The sequence below is a fragment of the Mesoplodon bidens genome (assembly GCF_964165515.1).
Source record: "Mesoplodon bidens genome assembly, chromosome: 17".
Lineage (NCBI taxonomy): Eukaryota > Metazoa > Chordata > Mammalia > Artiodactyla > Ziphiidae > Mesoplodon > Mesoplodon bidens.
Window position 1 is genome coordinate 9,737,818 of NC_138174.1, and position 21,569 is coordinate 9,759,386.

General features: G+C 40.2%; 1 protein-coding gene across 6 annotated transcripts in view; it reads right to left on the reverse strand.

The window, feature by feature from the left end:
- STARD13 (StAR related lipid transfer domain containing 13) overlaps window positions 1–21,569 on the reverse strand; it is a 324,501-nt gene that overhangs the window by 172,902 nt on the left and 130,030 nt on the right. The window contains exon 1 of one of the 6 annotated variants that reach the window (XM_081214551.1): window positions 14,465–14,799. The exons of 4 other annotated variants lie outside the window; for them this stretch is intronic. In XM_081214551.1, coding sequence (XP_081070677.1) covers window positions 14,465–14,633 — 169 coding nt within the window. In that variant the 5' untranslated portion in view covers window positions 14,634–14,799. Of the gene's footprint in view, window positions 1–9,966; window positions 10,693–14,464; window positions 14,800–21,569 lie in introns of those variants that run through there. One more of the 6 variants, XM_081214553.1, reaches the window with a different exon arrangement.

Consider the following 21,569-nt stretch of genomic DNA (forward strand, 5'->3'; position numbering starts at 1 on the left):
AGTAAGTGCTTGGTTCTGCAATAAGTACTTTGCATGTGTGACAACATTTCATTCCAGGCCGTGGACGTTATTATTTTTCTTCCCACTTTAAATGAGGAAACAGGCTTACAAAGTTCATAGAACTTGCTCAAGATCACACAGCCAATCCACGCTGGAATTAGGATTTGAACCCAGGTCCAGAAAACACCAAAGCCTATGTTTTCATTCAATGCACATTGCATCTGCAAACTACAAGTTTTAGAAAATGCACAGCCTCCCAGAGCCAAAGGAAAGATGTCTGAGAGAGTCTTTCTCTCATAAATCAAGGCTCTGAAGACTTCCTAAGTCCCATGTCAACAATCACAACACATTATAATTCATTTAAATGGCTAATCAATGAGCAGAGCCAGCTATAAACAAGAAACGTGTTCTGCTAAGCCAAAGGCTGCAGAGAAACTCAGAGCATCATGAATCTGGGTGGGGGTGGAGAGACGTTAGTCTCACCCCCATATGCAAGAAAGAAGTCAATAACGTCTTACAGGTCAGCTTTGCTGGAGTAAAGGTTTTGGGAAGCCTTCACACGCTTGGATTATTCTCCATCAAACAAGCTCCTTCCTCTTCATTCATAAAGTTCCCCCTCAAATGCCACTGCACTCAAGACACCCAGCTTTTCAAGTAATAACCACACATACAGAGTGCTCAAGAAAAAGATTTTCACACCAGTCTCAGCTTAGTAATTGCCCATTCTCCTGAAATCTAACATCATCAGCACACTCAAACATTGAGAACAAAACAAACAAAAACCTGATATCAAAACTACGGAACAGGTACTTCCCTGGTGGCACAGTGGTTAAGAATCTGCCTGCCAATGCAGGGGACATGGGTTCGAGCCCTGGTCCGGGAAGATCTCACAACTAAGCCCGTGCACCGCAACTACTGAGACTGTGCTCTAGAGTCCGCGAGCCACAACTACTGAGCCCATGTGCCACAACTACTGAAGCCTGCAGCGCCTAGAGCCCATGCTCTGTAACAAGAGAAGCCACGACAATGAGAAGCCCATGCACCGCAATGTAGAGTAGCCCCCGCTCGCTGCAACTAGAGAAAGCCCGCGTGCAGCAACCAAGACCCAACACAGCCAAGAAAGGAAGGGAAGGAGGGAGGGAGGGAAAGAAGGAAGGAGGGAGGGAGGGAGGGAGGGAGGGAGGGAGGAAGGATTGCTTTAAAAAAAAAACAAAAAAAAACTATGGAACAAAACCCAAACATCTTAAAGGGATGTGTTTGTAAAGTGTGCGTTCTCTCACCTTTCACCTTTCTTTCCTGAGGCTTTGCAGACCAGGCTGTGCTGGGCAAGGCCCCACGAAAGCACTGGGCATGTCCTTCCTTCATCAGATAATCTGGGCAGGTGACATCAGGTTCCTTCAGGCCTCTCAGACTCAGGCAGTTCGCCGTGATCACAGTAAGCTACTGCAGGCCTCCAGCTCGACAGCCACACCAGGCTATCCTGCCTAGAGGACAGTCCACACTGCCTACTGGCCTTGGCAGGAAGCCTGATTTATACTGGAGATTCTTAACTCAAAGAAAGCATATGATCTATGACGCTTCGACTTGTCAAAGTCCCTGAGTCTATCACACAATATCTTTCACTTCAAAAGATTTTACTCTGCTCATGATTATGGGAAATTATTCATTAAGGGTGAAACAAAATTCACTGGCTGAGTAAAAAATACAAAGTAAAACTCTCGACACCGCAGAATAGCAGAAAAATAAGAGGGAAAGGTGGAATTTAAAATGAGCCTAATTAATCGCATAGATTCCCTCATAGCATATCAAATACATAAAAAGAAAATACAAAATAAAGGTAAGAATTAGAATACTTTGTCTATTTGGGAACCAACTAAAAACAAAACAAGACCACAGAGTGGCACATTATTCCCATATCCATGAGGGGTGATATAAATTATTATTCAAGGAAGAGAAGCAAGTGTGGTGATGTTTTGTGTCCAACTGAGGACTAAAGAGCTGGGGCTTGCTTTGTATGGCTCCTGTGTTCAGGCCCAGAGGTCCCTAACAGGTACCCTGACATCACTTAGCCACGACAGAACTGAGGATGACACCTTCTATCTGAATTAATTTCACATCGATTGTTTTTTCTTTTGATAATATCACTGAATAGCAGGAGCTGGTATTATTCCCATTTGATAGATGAAGAAACTGAGGCAACGAGAGGTTAAATAAAAGCATGCATGGTCACCAGGTTACACGGTCACCTCGATGACCTCAGGGTCATCTAGGACACAAAGGTGTCCTAGAACCAGGCCTCCTGCCTTCCAGTCCCCCAAGCTTGGTTTCTCTTTCCATTGGAAACATCATTATTCTACTTAAGACTCACGTTGGCCCTTTGTTTTCAAGATTCACTTTCCCTGCAAAGTTTTACAGCTGCATGTGATTCATGTGTCCGGTTGTTTTATCCATGATTTAGGCTGCTTGTATTGAAGAAGCAGCACTATATATACTATGAGTTATCTCTTTAAAAACCCAATTATTTGGGAAAAGCTCAAATCCCAATCAACTACCAAAGAATTAACCTTTTCTCCTTAAAAACTCCCTTCCCTGAGCACTCACACAAGCACAGTCAGTTCATCAATCTCTTTATGTAAATAGTCATGCAACAAGGGAGGAGGTCTGTTTATTATTTTCGATCCTGTTTTTGCTTCTGGCAAAATTGCACAAACAGCAGAAGTTGGCAGAACATTGATATTTTCTTCTGACTGACTACTGTTCTCCAGCTACAAGTGCAGTACAAGGGCAGAGCACAACTGCGACTATTCTGGTCTGCAGGCCTCAGCCGTGACTGAGGTCAAAACTGCAAAATCTGGAAAAAGAAAAAAAAAGCTCCATCCAGGGCTTCTCTCCGCAAATGGAGACCCTGGCTTCACACACGCTTTCCTTCCACTATAGAACGGATGAGTCCAAGATCCAGAGTCCAGAGACCACCACAGGTCTGACCTAATTCCCATCTCGATTCTCACTTGCAAAGGCCCACGGTGAAGATCACACGAGCCGCTGAGCTCCGGGGCCCTAAGAGCCCTGGGGAAACCTGGGGGAGTATATGGACATCGAGACCCCCAGCACCTTCTAGGATGAAGAGCAGCACTCTGCAGGGTCCGGAAGTAGGGAAAGGGGGTTGGGGGTGGAGGAATTTGTCCTTTCCCTCTGTTATGCTTATTCCTACCTAACCTTCCTAGACTCCTTACCAAAGGCCAAATGCTGCTGCCGTGTTGTTTACTTTGGACAGAGCGCCCTGGATGAAGAGCAGCCAACCCTCAGGAGAGGGGTGGGAGGGTAGTTAGTATCTAGGATGATCACGAGGAATTGCTGCTGGTTTTGGAGGTAAAGTTCTCCAACAACTTGAGGGACTGGTGGGGGAGAAGAGGGAGGACTGAGAAGGTCCAAAGTGATGAAAGAAAACAGAACGCCTTGCTTGGATTCAAGGTAGACATGCTTACATAATCATGAGGGTGCTGGTGTTGTCAGTGGTACGTTGACATAGGCTTCTGAATCACAGACTTGAGTTCAAAGTCCAGCTCTGCCACCTACTTGCTGGGGGACTTTGGGAAAGTTATCTAACATTCTGAGTCTTCGTCTACTCATCTGAAAAATGAACATCATAAGGCCTGAGTGTTAGGCCTTACTATGTTTATTTTCCAGATGAGTAAATTTCACTCTTGAGTCTTCATGAAAATTAAATAAAATAGCAATAAATGCAGTGCCGAAAACAGTCCCTGCTACATAATAGGGAACCCTCAATAAGAGCAGGTATAAGTATACGGTCAGTGTTTAAAAAATCTTGTAAACTTTTCAAGAGCTAAAATTTGTGGCATAAAATTTATAAAAAGTCAAATCATCAATCCCCAGACCCAAATATTTGACGTAAATGCACAGAAATTTTGAGACATTATTTTGCCTCTCGATGACAAACCCCAACGTTCACTCTTCTTTTCACTTGGGTGACCCAGTGGAAAAGTTCTGCCTCAGCCCAGGAGGTACGGCTTGCCTGCACCTCTGGACACAGCTGCATAGACTCCAGCAGCCAGGAGGAAGCACGACTGACAGTTAAGAGCTGAAAAGAACCTGTCTCAATTCCACATCATTCCTGCCTTACAGAACAAAGCACCAGGCTTCACAGAACAGAAGCTACAGCGTCCAGGGCCAGTTCTGCTAAAGTGACCAATGATGGGAGATGGACACAAAAGTGAAAAGAGAAGCCTCACCTGAAACAGAAATAGAATGGCTCCACCAGAAACTGAATTGTAAAGCTGGAGGTGAGGAAGTAATTTTACTCCACGTGGAAGGGGGAAAGGAAAAAGTTGGACTCTGAAACCATCTCTACTCTACCAGTTAGTTAATGTTTGACAACCGTATTGCTCACTGCCAAGTTTCCTTATTCGATCAAGTGAGCCTATACTTATCTATAGAGTCCACTCAGGGAAATGTACTTTTCCATACAGCAAAACCAAGTGAAAATCCACTTCCAAAGGAACAACTTAGGGAACGGAGACTAGAAACGTCTCAAAGTAGGAAAGCTTGCATATGCATTTGTCAGATCTCTGAAAGATTCTAGGGAACACAGCTTCCTAATCCAAGATGATCAGTACTATCTTACACTCATATTCAAAGATAATGCATATGGAGTTGCTCCACAAAATGTCACACATTCTACCAGTGAAGGCATTACTGTTATAATAGCTTTTCAGGGCTTCCAGGACGCCATACACAAACATCAAATGTTTTATCTTATAAAACAAGGTTTTTACTAAGTTAAAGATTAACATTTATGTCATGATATAAAAAGACTGGACTAACTAATGTTTCTACTCTTTGTTGGTTGGGGGGAACCAAAATGGAGGAGGACCTAAGACTACATATATTCCATAAATAAATGAAGCAAAAGAATCCACGTTGATTTAGTCCATTCAACTTGAAGGACAAATTTCAACAAATGTTAATTTCATATCCATATGCAGTTTTTCACAGCGGAGGAATTCAACAATATGAAGAATATTCCTGAATGAAAAGGAATGAAATCCTTAGAGGAAATGGGCAATGAAAGCTTCTTAAATAATTTGCTTGAATTAGTTCGAGAAACAGAGTGCTTAGTTTTTAAATTGCCAACTGATCATTAGAAAGTTTATCGACATTTTACAGCATTTCTTTTCTATGAACTCCTCTAAGCAAAGACCACTGTAATACTGGAAAGTTTCTACAAAATTAAGAAAAATCTCAAAGTTAAGTTCTCAGTTTAGAAAAATCACATGTTGAGAGGGGAACTCAGACATTATAGATAAAAACCACCAGATATATAGACATAACCCTCTGTTACTGGCTAATGAGGCGGGTCTAGGGCCTTGCTCCCACCCTCACACACTGATAGCCTCCCTGGCTTTTCACTCCAGCCTACTGAGAGCATAGCCCCCTTTCCTCCAGCACTGCTGCCCTCTCTCAGGTTTACAGTTTACCAGCAAGTCATTCCCAGAGCTGGGAACATTTCCTGCCTCTTTTATTGGCAGAAGGTGGGGATCAACAGACTTTGCTATTTATCTTTATGAGTTGAAATGTGGCCTAAGCCCATCACTTTAGGTCAGTTCAGAGCAACTAAGAATAACTGCTGTGCCCAGGAAACCACACTTGGGAACAACAGTGGTTTTCATTATAGTTTAAGATAAAAAACAAAAGAGAAACAGCAACAACAAAAAAAACCACCTTTTGTTTCAGGTTTTGTGGTGGATACTTTTTGAGGACACAAAAAATGTGGCGAGAGGTATGCCTGCCTTAGTAAACTTGGTATATAATACAAAATTTACTCTTCATTTGCTGATACAATACCTTGAAGGGCCCTATGTACATGGATGTTTGTTTAATGTAAATATTGATATATTTTCTTATATTGAGCACTTAGTATGTGCCAGGCACTGTGTTCTGTGTTTAATTGTATTCTCTCATTTATTGCAATAACTATGACATAGTGGCTATTACTAGCTCCTTTTTGCCCGCAGAAGAACTGAAGCTTAGAAATGTTAAGTAACTTGGCCAAGGTCACTCTGCTAGGGAGATACAGAGCTGAAGTTTAAACTCAAGCTGCATGACTCCAGAGGCCTCCAATTGTTTCAGTAGTAGGTGTAGAAAGTTTAAAGTTTAGGTTAAATGAACAGTGTCCCTAGGACATTCTTGATCCCACGATCAAGAGCAGAAAGTGAAATTGATCAAGAGCAGAAAGTGAAATTGAAATTCAGTCAACATGTTTCAACTGCCCGGAAGAATACAGATTTCATCATCCCATCAACAGAATAACTCCTGGAAGATTGTTCTAGAAGAGGGCAAGAAACAAATGCCCATCTCTCTAATGCTTTGTGCTACCATTTCATGACTGTTCCAAGCAATTCCAATGGATTGGCTGCCCTGGCCAGTGATAATACATAAGAATTCAAATGTGGAATTACATGACACTCAGTATTGGGACCAACCGATGATAAACTCAGTCACTGAAATTCTTTTTGCGGTCTTCTTCAAGATATCCTGCAAGACTGATTTCCCTTCTTTCTGGCCAAGATTTTTTCCCCTCCTTCTTCTAGGAAGCCAGTAATAAAAACATCTAAGCAGCTTTATCTGCCGTAGACCTTCCTCCTAAAAGCACAGCAGAGAGAATGGAATACTAACAGTGAAAATAGGAAAGTGCAGGGAAAGAGTGGTAGCAGACTCTCCTACCCAAAGAGATCAATGCAGTAGTGAAGGCGATTTGATTAATAAGAAATTATTATACACAACACATGGTCCTCCAAGTTATACCTTGCAACGGATTTCATCCTCTATTTTGAGAAATGCATTTAGCAGAAAATGTATTGTGTCCTTCAAAGCATTTCGGAGAGATTTAAATTCCTCTACTAAGAACTCTAGTCTTGTTTAGGTGAGAATGGTTGGAATATCATTGCCATTGGAATTGTAAATCCTTCTTATTTCTTACAGTAATTTTAACTATTATAAATAATTTGGAGGTAGTAAAACCTTCAGAGGAAAATATGATTTTATGACTATCGTATTTTTTTCCAGTTTGTCATTTGGTAAATAAAAATGCATGTGAAATGCTACTGTTCACTTATAGAGATTGAATACTAATCCAAGGTTCTTGTCATCCATATGCATGATTTTCAAAATTACCAGTAAGAGGAGACTTGGAATGCAGGAAGAGAATGCCTTCTTCAGCTCAAAATACTGATATGTAAATTAGTTACTTGGTGACTGCGGAGTCCCTTTACATTCTCCACTCTCTCCTCTACACTGTTTCACTCTAGTGTTTTATCAGAATGTTAGAGACAAGGCAACGCAAATCATTGGTATTTTAATCAGCTCTGCCTCTGTCAGACCTTTAAAATTATCAGGATTCCTATGGCTTGTGAGGGAAGTCATTTGAGAGTCTAGCCAGACATTTCGGATTTTTTTCTACTGATTTCCTTTTTCTAACAGCATTAGCATGTTCTGTAATTTTAAGTTATTTTCCATCCATTCCATTTAAATTCCTTTTGATCCTAAGCTTCTCTAAAAAAGAGAATTCATGTCTTTTCAAACAATAGTGTATAAATTTTCATAGTAATCTGTGTGTCTGCCCTGCCCTAGACCGCACCATTCTACAGTGATTGCTCTGGCCCTGTGTGACTTTACAACATGGGATTTGGGCTATACGGTATGGCTAATTCTCCATGCATTCTGTTGCAGCTTTTTGATATTCTGTGGATTTCTCTCAAAAAGCATCAGTCATAATGCAAATGCTAATTTGTTATCTCTTTGCCAGCAGGAGGAAAAATACCTTAAGAATATTTGTAGTCTTCATGGGAAACTTGGTAAGTTGCTTATACAACTAGACCAAACAGATTTTACTAATAAAAATGACCTATTATCTATCAGTTAACTTTATTCCGTCGTTCCGAGGGAGACTTTATGTAACCAAAGATACGTTTGGCCCTTCAAGTCAGAAACTGACTCTGAGCCACCCATCAAAGTTTGAGCTTCCAGGAGTCCACCTCTCCCATCACCTATAGCAAGGGAGGATTTGAGACTCCTAAAGAGTTTCCTGTTTCTTTCCTGTGGGGCTGTGACTCCACTTTCCAGCAGTAATGGAATATTCTGAATTAGCTGCTGTAACTTCCGACCCCTTTGGAACTCAACTAGGACTTTGGCTTTATCGTAGATCCAGAGCTAAAAAGTAATCATTTCTTTCTACTGGCCCAGCAGTACCTATCTTGTAGGGTTACTTGAAGATTTTTTGTATTCTTTTTATTATAATGATTAACTCTGCCCATATACCTACTCCTTCAGTTTTCTGATGGGCAAATGTGCGGAGGGCACTTAATCAGGTTAGGATCTTCCTTTGGTTGCTAATTTTCATAAAAGATATCCATCCTGCCTTAACCCAGTAGAGTTTTAAAGTATATGGAGCTGGCCTTATTTGAAAACAGAATACTTGCAATGTTACTCTATAAGATACAATCTCAAATTATCAATTCATTCAAGAAATATGTTCAAAGAGAATTATCTGAATGGACCACCAGCCCTCTACTTTCCTAAACCAGACTTTCCAAAATGTGTTCCCCAGGGAACATTGATTTTACATGATGTCACTTCCTGGTATCCAGTATAAAATGGTTTCATGATGAAATATGGAAATATGTCAGTTTAAACAAAGTTAAATTACTTCCTGCAGGATTTCTCTGAACCTTTCATAAATGTGAATTTCCAAGAAGGGAAGGAGGATGCAGTATTTCCCCAAATTACTTAACCACAGACATATTTTCCTCCTGCCTATCTATCTATCTATCCATCCATCCAACCATCCATGTAACTAGAGTTCTGAGAATGAGACATAGAGAAATTGTCTCTAGACAGTTTCCATGCTATTTCTAGATTAAGCCAGAGAATCAGAGGATTACCTACTGCACCTCCTTTCTTTTAATTGACCTACATTTTTCTTTTCACCAGATTTATCTTTTTTTAACTGAGTTGTATCTTCTTCTCTGAACTACCTCAAATCCTTTAGGTAATGAGGTAGAATGTAAATTAATACATAATGTCTTTACCCACACCAAAATCATATTCAGATTGCCCGAGGAGATAGAAAATGATTGTTACGTGATCCTCATTTCATTCAAATATCTGGTGTGCAAAACACATGGTTGTCTTCTTATGTCTCAGCACCTCGTTCTCATAGCTAATGAAATGTAGAGACAGAGCATTAAAACTTAATGATAAGTTTTCACTGAATTTCCATTTATTTTCCTTTTTATAGGTAGTTTACTAAAACCCACTTGTCATTTTCTCTCTTTCTAAATTTGTCTGGGCCATCAATTGATATTGCTCAGACCACTAGTGGTGATTTTTTTTAAACTTGTGCTTCTAAATCGGCCATGATTAGGTTGTTAGGGAAATGGGGAATCCTGTTTTATAAAAGTTGACCAGTGTCCCCAATTTACTAATAATTAAAGCACTGATTATAGTGGGGGGGGTAAGATATGAGAAAAAATGAATCTCTATTCACTTAAACTAATGTCACAAAATCCAGATTTGGCAATTGCCTGCATCTGGGATGGGTGTTCATAAATTCAGAACTAATAAAAGCAGTGAAGTGCAGCTATGAAAGTTAAATTCTCAAGTTTTATATGTGTATAAGCATATTGCTCTTTGCTAATTTCTTTCCAGTAGTTATTTCTTGACTGCTCATATTTTTACTATGTGATGATTTTTAAAATGTTATTCAAAGTTAGTTGACTTAATTCACTTAACAGATTTTCCTGTAACTTCTGGTTAAACGGTATCCTTTGTGTACATGCCCTGCAGTCATCAGCACTGAATAGAAAGAGGCTCTGATTCATGAAATGTGAATTTGTGACAGTTTTTTTTTTTTTAAAGAACTTGAGCAACACATGACTGATGCATGCTTACCCTGTTTTCTGTGTTCCATCTGTCTTTCTGCCAGTGTATTCATCCTCCATTTCTGAAAGTAGCTGAGAAAGAGAATGCTAAGCATAGAGAAAGGGCAATTCCAAAAGAACAAAGGGTTGTTTAATTTTGGCTGATGCTACCCACTTGGTGGAGGTCTCCTACACCAGGGATGAGAAATGCCACCACTTAGGTTGGGCAAATCCCCAAGATATCATTTGACTTGATGGAGGAATGAGAGAGAATACATCACTAATGCCCAGCTCTATTCCCTGCAAACATAAAAAAGCAGTTTACTCCACTCTAGTTGAGTTCAACTCAAGTGCTATCTCTAAAAATAGTGTCAGATAAAAAGTCAATGAACATGCAAGATCAACTTTCACTAATTCTCTTAGTAGTGAAATTTCCACATTTTGCATTTACTATCAAGAAAAGAGGTCTTTTGTGAGCTTGGGGATCCACCTACATTAACACTCTCGGATGCCTACGGTCCTTGCAATAGGCCAGGCATTGCAATAACTCCATTTTACAGTCCAGGACTCCTGATAAAGAAAGGTTTTTACAGGTTTCTTTATAAATATAGGTTGTACTGACATTTAAACAGTCCACAAGACCGGACATCCTAACATTCCTATTAAATTGATAATGAGAGCATTAACAAGGTATCAAAGAAGTATGTCCAGGTAGATGTTGAATGACATAATAAGGAAAATGTAAATAAGAATCATCTTTCTCTTAAGGTAATAACCTGTGATCACAGAATCCTAGAGTTTTAGAGATGATGGGAGCTTCACATTTATTTAATCCAAACTCTTTGTTTTATGGAAGAAGAAAAGAATGCCCAGAGAAGTTGTGACTTGCCCCAGATCACACAATTAATTAGCATCAGAAGTAGAACTAAAATCTGATTTCCATCTTACCATTTCCTTGACAAGATGTAGAAAAATTAAAAGCCATTGATTTATTCCACATTAGACAGCTGCTCTGTTTCCTTTTTGGCTTCTGCTACTTTAGGTTTAAATTTCCCTGCGTTACACACTCTTGTTCAAGGAGTTATTGACTCAACTACAGAAAGACCTTGGGAACCACAGTCATACCATCTCATTTTCTCATCAAGAAATGAAGGCCCAGTGAAGTTCTGAAACTTGCCTGGTAAGAGAATGAGAGAGTTTCCAAATAGAGCCTGCATCCCTGTCTTCTTTTTTTCTGTAGTTCAATGGACTTTATTGCAGTCTGGTCCATATCATGCTGTTTAAAGCATTACAATATTTTTTTCAGTTTAAAAGCATGATGAATTCTTTCACAAAGCAAGTGATCACATTTATACATTTGCTTAAATTTGGATTTTCCGAGTAAAATGTGTGTGTATAGACTTTAAGCATGATGCACATGTAGCCAATAAATCGTAACCATCTAATGACATAAGATCCCAATTCACCCCTTCCATGGCCTAACATACTCTTCCTCCACCTCCTCAGCATCCTCCCTCTTGCCCATTCCAAGAGCCTGCCGGTAAGGGAAATAAGGACCGTTACTATTTTCATTCTCTCTCCCTATAACAATTTCCCCATTGATTCAGCAAGATTGTGGGGCAAGGATCATGGGCAGTATGACTTGTGTGATAAGCTTTCACTCTGCAAAACACCCTATTTTAAACATCACTTCTCTTTTTCACTGGACTTAAAACTCCAGAACTAAGAAGATGGCTAGAGAAATGATGCATGTATATTTTGGAGCATACCCTAAGAGAAGCAAGTTTAGATTCATCCTGGGTTTGAGCAACTAATTCTGATCCTATGTATCATCAAAGATTCCTTTATTTCTCTTCCCTGTTTTTCCCTCTAATGAGTGGATCTGCTGTTGAATCATGTCTGTGCCATTCAATGATCATCTCACTGTAATGAGGTCATTGGGGAGCAACTTACTCTTGTTTGCACTCTGTTCCCAACAGCCATGAAAGACTATAAGTGTTGATCCCCAAATTATATTAATTTAATGCTAAATCTTCCTTGAAAGATCTATAGCAGAGTAAACAATCTTAATGATGTGGCTGTCATTTCAAGATACCAGTATGTGAGTTACAAAAAATATTGGTGTTATTAATTTAATATGCACTTGATAACTTTAATTGAATGATTATGGGCCATTAGTATAATAACCTGACATTGTGTACTATTGGGTACTAACTGCTCAAGAAAGGTAAAACACATAGCAGTTTGCTTCCACTAGAGAAATAAGACCTGACCAGAAATCTCACAGTGATTCTGTAACATGGTTCATTGCTGTACCCTGAGTAGAAAAGATTGAAATATTATATAATCCAGAAATCAACCATAGGTTCAGTAGTTTAACACTCATTATAAAAACTAAAAAATGGTTTGGAGTATTGTTGAGCATGGTCTCTAGCTAAGATACATTCAAATACCAGCTCCTACTATGTAACTTTGGAGAGGTTATTTGAACTCTATGTACTTCTGTTTTCTCACCTTTAAAATGGGTATAATAATAGTACTTACCTACAAGAATTTATTTTTTGAGGATAAAATAAATTGGAATATATATAAAGTGCTCTGAGCAGTGCATGATACACTGTAAATGTTCAATCAATATTCTCTATTACAGTAAACCAATCTACTCATACAGTAAACCCAGTAAAATCCCTTTGCTTCTGCTTTCTCAATGTCTTACAACACAATTGTGCATTGCATTATTAACTCATTATTAACAAATAATGAGTTCCTAATCACTGGATTGTTGGAATTCTTTCATGCTTCCCTATGATCCTAACTGTCACTTAATTTTTAGGCATTCATTAGCTTCAAACATTCCATTGCCCAGTATAAAAAAAAGTGAGTATGCTCAAATTTTCTAACTAGGCAAAATGAAACACAGTCACAGAATACATTTTCAATGATCATGCATGTGTTCATAACTTCAAGTCCTCAATGGAAAAATAATCTTCGTTCCAGAAAGAATATAATTTTTAATGAAATCAATCATGGCAAATTCATTTAAGGAGATTTACAAAGATATTTCAAACTATTTGTATGCAATGTTTCTAACATAATACACTTTATAAGCATGCTGAGGAACATTTAGAGTGCAGACTACAAATCATCAAATCATCACCAAACATTTATTGAGACCCTATGTCCATAATGATGATGACGTCTGGTAAAGCACCATTGTCAGAAATCTCTAAAACTAAAATGGAGCTGGTTTTTATTACAAGCCTAGTGTATTTTTAAATCAAGCCACAGGGAAATAATTACTTTTGTTTCTATTCAATCAAGACATGCACACAGAGTTTATGGAATGACATAATATCCTTCCTGAAATCAGACCGGTATGTAGGACCAGTATCCTTCACACATAACCAGTTCCTGAACCTTTAAAAACAAATCCTAATTTCCAAGGAAACAATCTCATCAAATGCTGCTCACTAGAATACATATTGTTCCTTTTGGAAACATTACAATAAGATTTTCATGATTACAAACCCCAACTTCCCCTCTAAAATTCAATATAATCTTAAACTTATTTATTTAAGTGGAAATTGTACTTTTATAATGGCTCTAGAATATCCTGGTCAACTTACGTATCACCAATATAATAATTTAGTTATTTAGAAGTCTGGGAGGGGGTGGCTATAAACTTCATAAACTTATTGTACATGTGTAGTATGTGTGTGTGTCTTTTAAATGGGCAACAGAAGTTTCTTAGGAATGTTCACCTTTCTACTTTCTACAAACCTATCCTAAGATAAAGCGCATGTTTTAAACTATTTTTGGAGAATGATGAGTTTTAGTGACTTTTTTCCCCCTGAGAATAAAAAGGAACACGGAACAATTTGTAATCAATATCCTCTCCTCTTTGCCTTATCAAAGCTGGTGCTTCTGTCACAAGATTTGCTTTGACATTAGCAGACACTTATCCTTTACCAGAAAAACAGTATCAATAAATCAGTGGCAACTGCTGACATAAACGTACAAATAGGCAGAGAATGTGACACTGGTTGTCAGCCCAAGGCCCTTAAGAATAGAATTTTAACTTTCTCCTGTCACTAAGAGTGTTCTAAAGAATCTAGGCAGGGTGGAAGTTAGTTCCCCCCCCACCTCCTAATTAAATAAACAAGTGTCCAAGTTTTAAATGTGACAGAGTGTGTGGAACTTGTCACGTTTAAAAATGTAAAGCTCCTAAAATACATACTGAGGAAACCTGTTTCATTTATTCTGTAGAGACACATAAGTCTTGGAAATTTATGATTCACTGTCCTACCGTGAAGTTTTTTGTGGACTTTATGTTGAGTTATGTGGCAGCTAAGTGCTGTCACTGTTTGCTTGAAACTGCAGCCTGAAGTTATTTCTGAAAGGTATGCGCAGCTTGGCATAGAAATCCGTATGTTGTAAAGTGAAAACAATAATTTTAAAAACTGGGTTAGCATGAAAGAGAGCCAACAGAAATCAGAATTAGCAACAGCCTTCCACTACCGGCGACTCACCTTGTTGAATTTTAGTCACTAGCTGATGGCGTGCTAGAATCCGGCTCATCCTGTAAGGAGAGCGTCTCGCAGTCTGATCAAATCGCAAATACATCTCCTGGCCCTCAGGTGTCATGGCATTTAGATAGTAGCAACCTGAAGCTGGGGTCCTGGGTCCCTGACTGAACATCCCGGCAGATTTTCTTTTGCCCTCAGTCTGCCCTGTGGCTGTTTCCGTCTGCCTTCAGTCTCAGTTACAGAGCGAGGCACCCAGCCCAGCGGAGCTCAGCAGACCCAGCGATTTTTAAAAAGAAAAAGGAGTGCCAAAAGCCACAACTCAGAATTCCAACCCCCGGCCTCACGTGACCTCGCAGAGCCAATCAGAGGAAGACAGGAGATGGGACGGTCCACAGTCGGCCCCAAGCCCCGGAGAGAGGCAGGTCCAGCCTCTCTGATCCCCACACAATGCGGGAAGCCAAAGCGAGTACTGCCCTGCCTCTGAGCTGACTAAGCCCCGAGAAGCAGCACTCACTGAAAGAGTTCAAAGGAAAAGAGAGAGGAAAGAGGAAAGGCAGCAGAAGAAAAATAAGCCCTGGGCATAGGAAATCAACCTTTCTGGTTGTAAGGGTTAGAGAAAGCACACTCGCCTTCTCCAAGGCAGCTAAAAGAGGGATGTGAGAAACAAATGAAAAACTACTTCAAATAAGCATAAACAGCTTAGTGTAAATTACCACCCTTCATTACAAAGAAATAAATAAAGCTTTTCCAGTGAAAAGTGAACTTCAAGTGATTTAAGGCCCTGAGTAAATACGCTCCAGGCCCCTGACCCTCTGCATGGGAAGCTGAGAGCTCTCACAGATGAGACTGGCAGAGGCAAGAGCACAAGTGTATTTGTTAAGTATCTACCCCTTTAAATTTTCCACTTCTCCAATTGTTAATCACCCACAAGTAAAGTACTTTTGAAGTACCTCTCACATTTAAGTCACTGCCAGGAATCATTGTAAAGATGCAGATTCATGCAATGCTGCTGTTGCCAAGCTGCTTGGGATCAATAGAGAAGTTATGCAAAAGCATATAACACAGGCCTTATGTGAAAGGGGCCTCAAGAAAGACACAAGAGCAATATTAGAGGAAGCAATATTATATTTGACTGGGGTGACGAGAGCAGGCCACACAGAGGAAGAGACATTTGGGTGGGCTTTAAAAAAATGGGTGGGATTCTGACAGGCAGAGACTGAGGAGGGCTTTGCAGGAGGGTCTGTGCCCACATGTGTGGAGATCGGGAACCACAGTGTGTGTTGAAGGAAAACGTGAGTAATTCCACTTGGCCATATCCGAGTATACATATGGGGGTAATTAGCATTTCTCCCCTATTTTTTCTCTTTAATATTGTTTGATGTAAAGCGGAAAAAAGTCCATAGAAAACATGTTATCAAATTCTGAACCTGGGGCTGAGGGAATAAAGTTCTTTGAAAAAGAGACATAAGGCCAAGTTGTTCTTATATTTTGGCTGTCTCAAACTGAAACATAGCCTGGCCTGGGATTTGGAATCCTAATAATAAAAAACTTCCAATTGAAAGTTCAACAGGACTTAAATTAGGTCCTCAATTCTTGCTGCTGTGGCAACGGTGGTCAGTCCTAACATCTTTCCCTGTGGGAACGTCGCAATTCTGAGAAGCAGCTCATTTCGTGTAAATATCTTACTAGGTAAATGAGCACATTAATAAAGATCCCTGGGGCCTACACTGGAATGTACTCTCTCTCATGGCAGTTGTGAGCCTCTTCCGATAATTATGCAAGAGTAAGCAAGGGTCAGGTTTTCAAGTCAGCGTTGATGCAGGAAAGGAAAGGGGTGTTCCTTTTTCATTTTTATTTAGGATTTGATCAGAGTTTTTCTATTCCAGGGGATCTTTTGTGGATGGTGAAAGGGATCTAAGATCTAGCGACTCTGGTATGCCAGAAGCCTGGGCATGAATGGCAGACAGGCTTAGTACTCCTCTGCAGTATTAGATGCTTGTGAGGTCCAATTCCCAAGCTCAGATCCAGCACTGGCTGCCATCTGATGGAGATGCTGATGTCAGCCACCTTGTGTACAGGCTTTCAGTTTGATAGTCCAGTGTTGGGGACGTCCCTGCCGTAAACACCTGCCAGTTATCACTTTTCAATGGGAGAGTGTAGAAGAAGAGTAGAGAGAGAAAGAAGAGTGGATCATGGGACTTGGGAACTTTGCATATGTGCTGGGAAACCAAGCAAAGGGAAGGAAAAGGCAGGAAATGATATGTAGTTGCTTTTTAGCTGTGGATAACACTTAAAGAAAGACTGGAGTTTAACGCTGACTTGGCTGCATTTTAAAAGTAAATGGAATGATTCTTCCTGAGAAGCACTGCACTGTATCCTGGCCAGGTTACTATTTAAAAAAAAAAAAAAAAATCACCATGCCTCCTTTTTGCATAATAATGAATACATGAACACGTTGAAAGTCCTGAGGTGTTTTGTTCTGAAAACATCAAGATCATAAATATGTATTCTTTGATATATATAAGCAGATACAACAACATGAAACATAGCATTTCATAGGAGATGGCAATGAAGAACAAGAACTGAATGTAAATTAGGGAGAAAAAAGAAGAATTTGAATTTCCTAATTAAAAGAAAGACAACTTAGCATAAAGCCCAATTTTTCTAAAAATCAGTCTGATTTTTAATAAAGGGATCTATGAAGGATCATGCATCAACATCTTTGTCTTCCCTGTGTCATGTCCAACTTATTTTTTATGGTTAAAGTGGTAGTATCTATAAATCCATGCAATTACTCACCATGGTTTTGCCACTTTGTGTCCAAAATACCATATTTAAAGCAGATAGGTAACATTATTTTCTCATTAGCATCATTATCGCCTTGTTTTATGCTAATGTATTGCTATGAAATCTGAGCCCTTTCAGTGAATTTTTTTCATCATTTGGTCCCAGTGTTAGAAGAATCACCACTGGGTGGGCAGTTCTGTTCTGCTTGTTGTAAATGTAAAATCAAGAAACTGCTGACTATCTTCTCTGGGCTGAAATGTCCTCCATGCATCTCATGGAGAGAGCTCTTGCTCCTGACTGGTGAGTGAGTGAAGACCAAAGGAACCAGAGAGAGGGAGAGAGTGCTGAAAACCCAAGATGCTGGATTTCCTCCGTTCCAGTTCCTTCAAACGTGAGGAAAATGGATGGTAGTAGTTTTTAGTTTTCAACTACTTTTCCTGTCTCCTAATTTGGTCATCAAGAAGAATCTTCACTCAGACTATTTCAGGGATGGGATAAACAGATGAATATTGGGAGCCAACAAGAACAATGAACAGGGGAATGGAAAAGGGAGAGTGGCTAACAATGCTAAGCATCTACTGAGTGCTAAGCCTTATGCTATTTACATTTCATGTCTTTAATTAATCTCCACGGCAACCCTTTGTGCTAGCCTATTTTGTGGAAAAGGAAATTAAGACTCCCAGAGGTGACGCAATGTCCCAGGTCATAGAGCAAGCAAGTGTAGAGCCTCTGTGTATCTCCAAGCTGATGATATTTTAACTCTTTCCACTGTTACACATGAGGGACAGGGAAGGAAAAACTGTGGCACTAAAAGGGTGCTGGGGAAATTGGATAAGGGAGAAAATTTTCGGAAGAATGTACTGAAAATCATCTTAATCCTATTTAATTGTATGTGATAGCGGGGTGGAAATACAGGTCTAGGATGACTAAAGTCTTGTGGTGGTTGAGATCGAGGTGTCTTTAGAGTAAGGTACATAGCCCAGAGCCTTTAACTAACCAGTGAGAACCATGGGCCCTCTCTGGAGTAAAAGACCAAGAACTGGAGACCCACCCATCCCTTCCCCAATCCTGAAGTGAAGAGGCAGCCTGACCACCTCTTTGTTTAAACCACTCCTTTTTTTTTTTTTTTGTGGTACACGGGCCTCTCACTGTTGTGGCCTCTCCCATTGCGGAACACAGGCTCTGGATGCACAGGCTCAGCGGCCATGGCTCACGGGCCCAGCCGCTCCGCGGCATGTGGGGTCTTCCCGGACCGGGGCACGAACCCGTATCCCCTGCGTCGGCAGGCGGACTCTCAACTGCTGCGCCACCAGGGAAGCCCTAACAACTCCTTTTTTGAAGGGTAGACTGTTTGTCCTCTGCTTTCTGCTCATCCTCAAGGCTAACTCTGCGTATTGCCTGGCCTCTTCCATGGCATTTCTTCCCAATACACACACTCCAAATACAGTCAAAACTCTGAAATTTGACCTCTAAACAAAACTTTGGGTATTTAAAAATTCTAAGTCTTGATAGATGATCCCAGATTAGCGCTCAATGGAATTTTGTGTACACACGGCAGAAAGCAAGGAGCGCGTTTACAGAAGCCAGGAGCGGCTCACTGTGCCTTCATCTGTCTGCTGCTCCTTCGACTCCTTCACACACATTCCAGCCTCCTTGTCAGCCTGTTCAGAGGCAGCCAAGGTAGTTCTGCCAAGTGGGAAAATGTTTGAGATACAAGTGGTCGGTAGGAAAAAAGCAGAACTGATCTGGAGGGCTGCTTTCAAATGACTTGGATCCAAAGGTTGTGGGTTAATGTCAAAGCCTTCCTGTGGGCTCTGAAGCTCAGTTTGAGAATCTCTGCTAACTGATTTGTGATGTATGTGCCCCGTTCTTTGTCAATAAACCTTTTCAACATACATACACCACATGCCCAAGGACCAACGCAGGCCAGCCAAGAATACTAACATTCGTAGCCGTGACCAGGACCCTCCACAAAAGGTTTCAGAGTGGATTCTCTTCTGACTCAGTTTCTCCACCTCTAGGCCGTGTCTCCCACCTGGAGTCCAGAGCCTACTGCAAAGACTTGTGAGTGGTAATAGATTTTGGTTTTCTGCCTCTCAGCCCTTGCTACACTCTTTAGTTAACTTCACCTTTGCAGGCCTCTGTGAGCGCATTCTCTGCCCTCATTCCATCCCCTGGGGACCATAGCCAACCATCAGCTCCAGTTCCTATGGCCAGCGATCTGGTCTGACTTGTCCTGGGCTCTTTGCCCATACCCATCCATTGCAGCCAAACCAAAATTCTTTCACTTTTATAAGTTGTTTCAAAGATCTGCAACTGTGTGATTTCCTACTCTCTCACCCTGTCAAAACCTATTGCCTTTGGAAACATTTTCACAACTAACGCAAAACCTTTAGTATTAACAGTCATGTTAAGACCTGTAAATAGTGGTTATGTGGCACATTAATTAGATTAGCTTGTTACATGCTAATAAGCAATCCATTTGTTCATTGCAACTATTACGGGCATCAAGTTTTTACATCTTGGATTTGAAAAGGATATTAAACATCTTCTAATCCAAGCACTCACCTATTATACAGGTCACAGTCAGATCAATTAATGAATGCTTTACCCAACGTATGTGAAGTATATGATCTCACTGAGGACTACAAGCTGTTTAAGAAAGTTTTTCCTTATAATTTCCATCCATTGGCTCTAATTCTGTCATCTGGAATTAGGACAAATCTATTCCTTCTTCCATATGCCTGTTCTTCAGACATTTTTAGAAAGCCAACCTGTCCCTTATGAGAATCTGCTTTCACATGCTGAACATTCCTTTCCATCAAACCACACATCTTCTAACTATTCAGCAAGCTGATTGCTGTCTTTTGGATCTGCTCCAGCCTGTCAGTATCTCTTTAAAAATATTGCTCCTACCCTAAACTTAGAGCTCTAGACATGGCCAAGCACAGTAGTATATGGCATAGTGTGTGGGTACCTCCTGAACTCAAGGGATTGCACTCTTGCCTGATCCAGTCTGAGATAATGAGAGCTTTTATTTTTTTAATCTATATTTACTCTATCATTAATTCAGCATGGTATTAATTTGAATTAAGTAATTGAATGCCTGCACAGCACTGCAGTAAGTATGAAAGATATAATGGTGAATGCGATGTGGTCCTTGCCTCAAGGGACAATCTGCCAGGGAAGACAGAAAGAAAACTCACCATTACACCAATGTTAAGTACTGTGTGGGAGGCTATCTCCATTACCTCAGACTGTGTTAGAGTCAGTCTAAGTGGTGTTTCTGTGTCTTCATAAAATCTGTGTTAAATGAGTGTTCTCTATCCTGTACTTAACAAATGAGCTTTCAAACTTAAGAACAGGTCTTTAAACTTATTAAGATATTTTTAATTCCTGATTTTTCCCTCCAACTATTTAATTCTGCCTTGTTCTTTAAGGTAGCTAATGAAAATACCTCCATTATAAAAGTATAAAATAAACAGTTAAGTGTGTTTGGAAAAAGGTAAAGGAAAGGTGGAAACATAAGAAAGCCAAGTTCACAGACATACAAGCCACACAACCCTGTATATTTGCAGGAGGTAGCTGAAAATGTGGCTTAAGATTCCTAACAGACAAGCCAAAAGGGAAACAAAATCAATTATGAGATTGAACATATTCATAAGAAAAATAAAGCAGTGATTCAAGATAAACACACATCACCAGATATTGAGACCCCCAGGGAAAATTTTCCTGGGTCCTCACAAAGAATCAGCATCCTCAATGATATTGGATATGGTAACAAACCTTAGTCCATGGTTTCTTAACTGACACTTCAGTGTCCATAATAGTATGATAACAAAGCACTATATAGGAAAACTAATTCTAGGAGGGCACCTCAGAAAACATGGTTCGCGTATGCTAGTCTCTGTGATCTTTTAAACTATGTGTTGAATCGTATCACTTCCCTGCTTAAAATACTCCAAGTTTTCTATTGCACCTGGAAAAAAATCCAGACTTCTTACTTGGCCCACGGGGTCCTGCGTGCTCTATTCCCAGCTCACCACTCCCACCTCATCACAGTCTCCTCACTAGCTTTCTCTAGACTTGGCTGCCTTAGAGTCTTCTTTCAATGTGCTACTCCTCAGCCCGGAATACTCTTCACAGAGCCCTTCCCATAGCTGGCTCCTTCTCAGCTTTCAAGCATCATCTTAAGTCATGCAGTCTCAGATGGGCCATCCTGTTCACTTTACCTAAGTGGAAGCAGCACCCCATGTGTTGGCTCTACAGCACTTTCTAAATTTGTAATTACCTATTTATTTGCTCGTTAACCTATACGTTG